The sequence below is a fragment of the Canis aureus genome, unplaced genomic scaffold (assembly GCF_053574225.1).
Source record: "Canis aureus isolate CA01 unplaced genomic scaffold, VMU_Caureus_v.1.0 ptg000455l_RagTag, whole genome shotgun sequence".
NCBI classification, from domain to species: Eukaryota; Metazoa; Chordata; class Mammalia; order Carnivora; family Canidae; genus Canis; species Canis aureus.
The window spans coordinates 19,517-29,788 of NW_027554628.1; the positions used below are offsets into that span (position 1 = coordinate 19,517).

Sequence of the window (10,272 nt, forward strand, 5' to 3'; positions counted from 1 at the left end):
CACAATATTTGGCCCATATGGATTCTTGCCTTTCTGCACACACACACACGCACACACACACACACACACACACACACACACAATCATATTTCATGTAAATACATTTACATTTAATTTATACACAAATGTTTATATTTTTAAATATATATTTATGTATGTATATATAATCTCTATATAATCTTGCTATTGTTCTTACGTTGTACAACATTTAAGTCTTTTCTTCCTAATTAGACAAAAATTTGCTTAAGGAACAAGATCACAGCTTAAAATTCTTTGTCTCTTTCCCTTGTTAGTTCACAGCTAACTTGTTAGGTGCTTAAAATATGTTTGCTGAATTGAATTGAGAAACAAGGATATTGTGAGAATGCCACCTAGAACTACCTAGGGTCTCAGTTAGATAGATGGATAATTCTTCCTTAGGAAGCAGAGAAAAATTTTGTTGATTATATGAAGGTTTCCAGGTGGGATATTAATTACTGGGAATGTTAAGTCCTCCCAATATGCCCAGCCTCAGCCCTCCAGCTCATCCAAAGGAACAATGTGGCTCTGTAACTCATGACTGATAATCTTGTGGTTATTTATAAGTAAATCCATTTTACTTTTTCACCATTTATGCACGCCAATTCTAAGTGATGACACTATTCTATTATGACCTGAGCATTTCCCCTAACACTCTCAAATAAAATCTTTCAGTTGTGAAGCTACTTACATCATACTTTCAGGTTCTACTGCACAAGCACCAACTGCTTTTGTGACATTGACAAGAAGAGTTTGGTTTATTCCAACAAGGAGGTTTACGAGTGGTTGAAGGCCACCACATTTCCGGACAAGGACACGGTTTTCATATTCCTGACAACATTCTCCCAATGCACCAACCACATTCACAAGTACTTCTTCAGGCTGGTCAGTTAAAAGTCCCACCAAAGTTTCAATGGCTTTGTATTCTCGAAACCTAAGTTCATCACAAGAAAAAGAGATAGGGCGAGGGAAAGAGAGGAACGATATTACTTTTGGTATAAAATCAGCTGATAATATTAATAGCACAAAATTGCCAAATGCCAACCATATGCTCACTCAGTCCTTACAAAAACCCTATGATGCAAGTACGACCACAATCCCCATTCTCAGAAAGCTCATTTGAAGCTTGGTACACAGCGATGCTGGCATCCATATCTAGCCATCTGCACCTTTAATCACTATACTATACAGTCTCTAAGACAACTACAACTTCTTCCAAATGACAGTGTCAGCAGTTCTACTATTCTACAAGTGTTTTTCCCATGTCACAGAGACTATTTTACATGAACAAAGCAAAAATAAATCTATCTTCTGTTAAGTAAGATGTGAATTTCTTGTTAAATCATCACACTGAGGGGCACTTGGGTGGCTCAGCTGATTGAGCATCTGACTCTCGATTTCAGTGCAGGTCATGATCTCAACACTCAGAGATCATGCCCCCAAGTTGGGCTCCATGCTCAGTGGGGAGTCTGCTTGAGATTCTCTCTCTCCCTCTCACCCTCTCCCCACACATGCATACTTTCTCTCTCTCTCTCTCTCTCTCAGGTAAATATATAATCTTAAAAAAAAATCATCACATTGATACAAAGAAGGGTTGCCTCAGAATATCCATCATAGGGCATAAGAACTCTAAAAGTATATGAAGAGATAAATTTGAAGATTAAAATAAATCAGTTTACAAGTATTTTAAAATTCAATGAAATAATTTGAAAATGACTACTCTTTAACTGGTTAACTGGCATCCAGCTGACTCAATTATCTTTAAAAAAGGAAAAAGAATGGAACCACTTCCATCTCTAAAGATTCAGTGGGAAATTCAACCCCTCACCATCACATCAACCCTTTCTCTACAAGAAATCAGAGATACTTATAATTTAAACAGCTGCCCCCCCAAAAAAGAACTCAACACACAGACTATGTCAGCAAGTCCTTTAGTGAGGCACAGAAAACCATTGCCAGGTGGTGGGATGGGAAGTAGAAGTCTTTCATTTCTAAAAATACCTTGATTCTGCCAAATTGGTCTAGAAGGTACATGTATAAAAACTATAGGAGTTATATTAGGACCGATTCTTTATTAAAATAACATTATGGGAATGTAGTTTAATGGCCATAAATTTTAGGCATCCATACTTTTATTTAGAAACATTTATATATTGGGGCACCTGGATAGCTCAGTTGGTTAAGTGCCAGCCTTTGCCTCAGGTCATAATCTTAGCATCCTGGGATCAAACCCCATGTTGGACTCCCCACTCAGTGGAGAGTCTACTTCTCCCTCTTCCTCTTTCCCTCACCTTACTCATGCTCTCTCTCTCTCTCTCTCTCTCTAATAAATAAAATCTTTTTAAAAATTTACATATTAATAAGAGAAGATGTTAGTTGAAGGACTCACTATACACAATGTAGTTTCAGTGAGTTAAGAATACAGCTATTGGGATCCCTGAGTGGCGCAGCGGTTTAGCGCCTGCCTTTGGCCCAGGGCACGATCCTGGAGACCCGGGATCGAATCCCACGTCGGGCTCCCGGTGCATGGAGCCTGCTTCTCCCTCTGCCTTTGTCTCTGCCTCTCTCTCTCTCTCTGTGTGACTATCATAAATAAATAAAAATTTAAAAAAAAAATCTTTAAAAAAAAAAAAAAAAAGAATACAGCTATTCCTCAATGGCCATGTTTTTATTATAGAATATTGAAAGGCTTCTCTTACTTGGTCGCATTCTCTTTGCTGATGGAACATTTCCATATTGCCCCAGTGACAGCAGCCAACCGTTCTTTATTGTCAGTGTTATTGAGCAGACTGGCCAGGGGTTTAAGTCCTCCATGCAGTCTAACCAGGTCACGGGTTTCCTTATCTTCAGCACACTACACAAAAAGTCAAATCAGAGGCTGTCAGTGATGACGGCATATCAAGCTTCCAGTGATTGCTAAAGAGGCTGACATTCTGGTGGCTACAAAACTTCTTTTCAGAGAGTATCATTTTCTGAAGGGGCCTCCAAGTAAAATATAATTCTCCTTTATATTGGCAGTTATCTGACAGTGTCTCTCTTCCCTTACAGGATTTTGGCAATGTCTAGAACTTTCTACATGCTTGGAAATTCTTCCAACCTGTTCTGAGGTAGTGTGGGCTTCCATGAAGACAGAAAGAGAGGTTGGTAAGAAATCTAGAATACCACATGCATGGACAGAGAATTTCTGCAGTCATGCAATCCCCAGTCTCGGGAAAGTATAGAAAAGATAGCTGAGTGATAAAGCTTTAGCCTGATCTTCAATGCTTCTGCCCCCAAATCTAAGAGATGAGCATTTCCCTAATAGAGTTCCTATGCTCTGAACAGTTAGTTATATCAACAGCAAATGGCATTATATTCAGATATATTTGTCCAGAAGTTTGTGTAATACTTATCCTTTGAGATAAGTATTATGTTTATCCATGTTCGTGTCATCTTTTGAAGTAAATATGTACTGCATAGATGTTCCCAGCTTATCATGATTCCCAGGTTTGAGAGAAAAAAGATGCTAAATTTGGTGCATATATATGTTATCATCCTAGGCATACAGTTGGTTGTGAGGCCACATGATACAGATGCATGTCATGCATCATCTGTGAGGGCCACTAGAAGAAATCCTCACAGTAAATGCACACAAGGCACCTGCCATTTTATCTTCTATTTATGATTTTCAGTTTTTTACATTGCAACTTCTAAAAACTTAATCACTATTTCTAACCAATCCTTCATAATTACTCATATGAGGCATGTATGCCAGTCAAGGCTATATATATCCTTGTTATGAGTTGTGTTTCCTTAAAACTGATATATGTCAAAGTCCTAACCCCTGTACCTCAGAATGTAACCATATTTGAAGATAAAATCTTTAAAGAGGTAATTAAGGTTAAAAAAGGTCACTGAAGTGGGCTCTAACCCAATATGATTGGTATCCTTAGAAGAAAATATTAGGACACAGAGGAAGGAACATGTGGAGACATGTGAACATGAAGATGACCATCTACAAGCCAAGGAGAGAGTCTCCAGAAGGAAGCAATACTATCAACACCTTGATCTCAAACTTGTAACCTCCAGAACTATAAGGAAATAAATTTCTGTTATTTAAGACACCCAGTGTATGGTATTTTGTTATGGCAGCCCTTGCAAACTAATACAATTCTCTACTGACATGAACCCCTTTCTCTAACTCTGTCATTTTGGCATACTGTCACTGTGCACATTTTAAAATGTATTCCTCTAGGAAATCAGCTCTGATTTCTCTGATAGGTAGAAGCTGGAATGGCCAGTAAGCAGCCATCTACTAATTTGTCAAGGCTACCTTTTCTTCCCTTTTCTGATGTACTATGAAATGCATTAACTCACAAAAAGCTAATGAAGATTAAAATAATAAAAAGATACAACAGGAATACACACACATACACAAGCATACACTCATTCATCATCCATCTGTCTTGGCAGAAGATAAATTTCCCAAGATCAGTATGTTTGAACAGGGTACTTGAAAAGCAATATAAAGGCACCATGCATATATTTAGCTATTTTACACTAAGTAACTTGTTTTAGGAGACAAAGATATATAAGTACCTTCTAGAAATGTACATAATCAAGATATGTTGGAGCAGGCTTCTCTCTCTCACATACACAGGCATCTATCATTAGCACAGTGATGCAGACCTGTGTGTGCAGAAAAATCCCTGGGGATTCTTGCTAAAAATGCAGATTCCTGAGTCATAGCCCCAGAGAATGAAACTTCATATTTAGAAATGCCACCTTAACTATATGAAGAACACCACAACTTTGCTGGGGAGTCCACCATACCTGGTAGATGGCCATGGCACACTGTTCCTGTAGTTGTTCATTCTCACTATTTAGGTTCTTGACTAGATTTTCAATTATCCTTTCTGCTTTGATTGCAGCTCGGTACTTTTCCTAAGAATACAAATTTAAATATTTTTTTAAAGATTTTATTTATTTATTCATGAGAGACACAGAGAAAGAGAGTCAGAGACACTGGCAGAAGGAAAAATAGGCTCCATGCAGGGAGCCTCACATGGGACTTGATCCCAGGATTCCAGGATCACACCCTGGGCCAAAGGCAGGTGCTAAACCACTGAGCCATCCAGGGATCCCTTAAATTTAAATATTTACATGTGTAATGCATGAATATAAATATCTATTTACATTTACTAATAAGTATGCCAAACAAACTTTCTTAAAAAACACTAAAGTCCAAGATTAACACAACTGTATAAGAGAATTTAGTCAACATTTTAAAAAATACATCACACAGGTAACCATTTAATTAATGTTCTATTAGTTTCATCTTCTCTAAAGAACTGCTGACTTCTCAAAAAAAAATCCTTAGCAGTCACAATAATCTTAAAAATTATTATTCAACTAAAAAAAAGTTAATGCAAATGAAAACAAGGGAAGCAGAGCTGGCTTGAGTACCTCTGATGCACATTCTTGCAATGTCCCCACCACTGGAATTAGCATGTTTTCATGAGAAGTCTTCAGTAAGTGAGCCAACAAAGGAATGCCGCCGGCTTTATGAATGGTTTCTTTATTTGCATAACTCTTACTACAGCTCCATAATGCCAGTGCCACACAGCGAGCTACTTCCACATCTCTGGCATTATACAGACTTGATTGAGCTGGTTCTGCTGAACTCTGTACACAGTCCAGTAAAGCGACCTACAAAAACAGATAAATACAATGTATGTGGGAATCTTTAAAATAAAACAACATTTCCCACAACAGTTACAGGGCTGCTACCAAGCTAACTTCTATCAAAAATAAGAATACTTCTACGAATTAATTTTCATACTACACAGAAATAGTCAGTGAAAGCAAAGAAACAGAACCCTTCAAAATATATCTTCCTCCAGATCTGGGAGCCTTTACATTTCCTTCCTACAAGAAATTTAATCTCACCAAGATTGTATTAATATTAATATGGCTGTTACATTTATATTAACAAGATTTGTATACTATATCTGCAGCCCGGGTTCTTACAATCCTTCCCTGCATGGATGCATTCTTTCTGCTTGCTCAGAATTCTTAACTTCTGCCCAGGTTTCTACCAGGTGTGCCTCTTTCGAGATCTATCTCCATCTAAGTGCCCAAACCCCACTGTGGTCAATGGCCTCCTGCCTGCTCTTCTTTTAACCTCCATTCCCTTGCTCTGATGTCATGACAAGCCCACTGTTCCATCTCTGTACTGAGTGATCTCCCTCTCTTCCCATTTTAGTGAGGGACTCTTATCTGTATGTCATCTACCCTCATATTGTTAGCAAACCAAAAATGGATTACCAATCCTGATCTTTCTCAGATGTGTTCTCAACCTAGTAATTACAAGTCTATTAATGGTTGATCTATTACTCTTCTTTCCCATTCCTAACTTAGCTATCATGTAAGATTATATTAAAATGTGTAGCATTATCTTGACTAAGTAATTGCAATTCAGGTACCAAATTCTAAGTCCCCGAATGTGATATATAAGACTCTCATAAAAGAAATTTACTAAAATTTATAGTTTTAAGTTACATTATTCATTTATTCTATACATTATTCATAATTCCAGTAGACAGCCACATCAGCCTAATGTATTACTTCATTACTTAAGCAGAACACTGATAATCATACTAATAATTACCTTTCCCCAACATTTTATTATGAAAAATTTTCAAACATACACAATGGCTGAAAGAGTTGTACAGTGATTATACAGCAAAAAATGTATACATTCCCTAGATTCTATAATTAACATTATCACATTTGTTTTATCTCATAGCTAACCATCTATTTATCCATCTATGCAGCCATAAATCTATCTTATTTTTGAAGCAAATAATTACACTCTATTGTGATCTACAGATTACAAGTGACATCAGACGGTCCCCAATTTATGATGGTTCAACTTATTTTTCAACTTTACTATGGTGTGAAAGTGATATGCATTCAGTAGAAATCCTATTTGGAATTTTATCTGAGCTAGTAATATGTATGTTACATTCTTGTGATGCTGGGCAGTGGCAGCAAGCCTCAGCTCTGTCAGCCACAACATCACAAGGGTAAGCAACTGATATGGTTACAACCATTTTGTTCCCAATCTGTAGCCATTGTGTTTTCACTTTCTGTACAGATTCAGTAAATTACAAGAGATATCAATGCTTTATTATAAAATAGGCTTTGTGTTAGATAATTTTGCCCAACTAGAGGCTAAGTATTTTGAGCATGTTTAAGGTAGGCAAGGCTAATCTGTGATATTCAGTATGTTAGCTGTATTAAATGCATTTCAACTTAAATGCATTTCAACTTACGGTATTTTCAACTTACAATGGGTTTATCTGGACATATAACTCCATTGTAAATCAAGGAAGATCCGTACACAGAATCTCTCAGTAAATTTCTAAACACATTTCACTGTGTATGCATTCCTATTAAATGCATATTGATTCAATGTATATTTATTAACCTTTCATATGTGTAGGGTACTGGGCTAAGTGCTGTAGATGACAGTAAGATAAGTAAGACACATCTCTTATCTCAAGGAACTCAAACTATAGAAGTGGAGACTGTCCAGTATGTAAATGCTATAGGAGGAACACAAGATCCTTTGGAAGGTGGATGAAAATGCATTTCCTTAATGCCCTACGTTTTCTTGACATGAGTGTTGAACAGAATGTTCACTTATTTCTTTCAGTGACAGTTATTGATATAATCATTTTTTAAATTATAAAAATAATACACAATAAATTGGCAAATATGGAAAAATATGAAGAAAAATTGGTAGTTATTTCAGAGGAAACACCTGCGTACAATTTTGTGTATTTATTTCACATGTTTTTATAGAAAACTTGTTATATACTTGTTAGGTAAGTCTTTGAAAATTGGAGTCATATGTGTCAATCAGGTTTTGATCCTGTCATAATTTTATATAATATTATATACTGATAGCTGATGATGCATGTTTCCTCGAGATACACTTCATATTATTTTACTGATCTCATATGGTAAACATAGTTTTCAGTTGTCACTATCATAAGTAACAATGAGATGAATAAATGTCTGTTGCTCTGACAGTCTCCTTGGGAGGCAGTCCTCATGGTGAGCTCACCAGAGCAGAGAGCATGGACTACACTTCCCGACATTACACACACACATAAACATCTCCCTACCAATGTGGTAGGTGTAAATTACATCTCTTATTTAGATGTATATATCTTTGAAAAATAAGATCAGACCTGTTTTCTGGCCAGTTGCTAATGTGAATACACAAAAACAGTTTTTGAGGACGTTATACCAAAGAAGGTTCCTGGAACACACCTATGGTTATTTAACATCCAGGAGTGGCCAGGAAGGACAGCAGAGAGGTGACATCTTGGTGGCAGGTGGTGTGCTGATGACAATGGCAGAGGTACTCACCAGTTTGGTAATGCCTCCATGGTGTCTCACTGCCCGTCGGGCTCTTCTAAACTTGGCAACATTTGCGATTGTCTCAGCTGCCAGGCATTTCAGTCTCTTATGTGGAGAATCAAGTATATTAACCATAATTGGTAAGCCCCCAAGGTCAACAATATTACGTCTGATTTGAGGATTATGACTGATTTCCTTTAGGATTTCTAATGAACCAATCTAAATGAGAAAATAGGAGTTAGAGGTGAAAATAAGTGCTTAATACATAACCAGTCCTAGAGTTTTAAAAATTCCAAGTCTACCTCAAATCCTTCCCTCATGAAGTTTTTATTTTTATTTTTATTTATTTTTTTTTTAATTTATTTATGATAGTCACACACAGAGAGAGAGAGAGAGAGAGGCAGAGACACAGGCAGGGGGAGGAGCAGGCTCCATGCACCGGGAGCCCAACGTGGGATTCGATCCCGTGTGTCCAAGATCGCGCCCTGGGCCAAAGGCAGGCGCCAAACCGCTGCGCCACCCAGGGATCCCCCTCATGAAGTTTTTAAAGGAAATGCCTTCTGTTCCCAGGTGTTACACATAGCCTCCTTATTTTCCTTCAATTATGCAGACAAACATTCATCATTTAAGAAGCACATAGAAAAGGTTCTGGAAATGAACCAGAAGATAAAGCACAGCCAAGAAGAGAAGAGCAGCGAACAAAAGGAACAAGCTATCAGTGAGATGAGCAGGCAAAGAAAAGAACTAGGCAGAGGTAGCAGAGACGTATCAGTAAAAAGAGAAGCACAAAGAGGTATGAACAAGGCTCATCACCCACGTGAGGTAAGCCACTCACCTTATATCTGAATTCATCAGTATCCAGTAAATTTATCAAAACTTTAAGGCCTCCAACATCTCTGATTGCCAACTGGCAGGTCTCTTGCGCCAAGTTGAAATCTTTTATTGAACGCAATGCAATCACTGTAGCTATCTCTTTTCCTTCCTACGAAACGCAAGGCCATGGAAAGGTTAAATAAGATCACGCTTCTATAGAAATTTCCTTAATGGTTATGAATCCATGAACTGGGAAATGTGTCTCCCCATACATGGCATGTTAAATTTTTTTAAGTTCTCCGAGTGGGTTATAATTTGTTAAATGAATCATGTAGAGTTGAAGCACAAAAAAGCTTTACAGAGTATCATAAAACATTATTCCAATTAAGAGTCAACATTTAAAGGTGGTCTGTCTGCTTTAAACAGCTAGAGCATTAGGTGGTATTAGTACATTAAATAGAGTCGAGGGGCAAGCCTTGAGAAATCCACTGAGGAATATAAGTTTTATGCAGAGGTAACAGGCCGTCCCTGGAGTTCTTGAACAGCATACTGTGCAATCCAAACCGTGTCTGGAAATTATTCTCACAGATGTATGTAGAACAGTCTGGAACAGGGAAAAACCTGAGGAAAGGGAAACCATGTGGGAAGCAGTACAACAAACCATGCTGGGACCAGGATTAAGTGGGAGAGGGGCCATGGGGTTGGGAAGGAGGTGGCGAGCCCATTAGGAACTGGAGATGACTCCGTGTATGGATAAAGGACAAAAAGGTAGCCTTCAGTATCGCATGCAAAATGCTGTCCCAGTGTTGAGAATCATGTGATCAATGTCTGCTTGGCTAATCACCAGCTGTAAAAGGTAGTGGGGAATGGCTCCTTTAAGGTAAAACAATCTGGGAGAATTTAAAAGAATGTAATGATTGATCAGTGAAACAGATGCACCAGGAAATTATAATCAGAATTCATTGCAGGAATTCTTAAGCAATGTCCACCCATCATTAATGCTTTAAAAAATCTTCTGATGGATGCAAC

The 10,272-nt window shown here is 37.7% G+C and overlaps 1 protein-coding gene across 1 annotated transcript in view; it reads right to left on the minus strand.

Annotated features, from left to right (window-relative positions):
* LOC144310136 (outer dynein arm-docking complex subunit 2-like) overlaps window positions 1–9,412 on the minus strand; it is a gene marked incomplete at its 5' end in the record, with an annotated part of 28,014 nt that extends 18,602 nt beyond the window's left edge. The window contains 6 exons of the mRNA XM_077890897.1: window positions 710–952; window positions 2,718–2,872; window positions 4,831–4,941; window positions 5,464–5,706; window positions 8,440–8,649; window positions 9,266–9,412. Of these exons, the coding sequence (XP_077747023.1) occupies window positions 710–952; window positions 2,718–2,872; window positions 4,831–4,941; window positions 5,464–5,706; window positions 8,440–8,649; window positions 9,266–9,412 (1,109 nt within the window). The remainder of the gene's footprint in view (window positions 1–709; window positions 953–2,717; window positions 2,873–4,830; window positions 4,942–5,463; window positions 5,707–8,439; window positions 8,650–9,265) is intronic.
* Window positions 9,413–10,272: the final 860 nt, after the last annotated feature.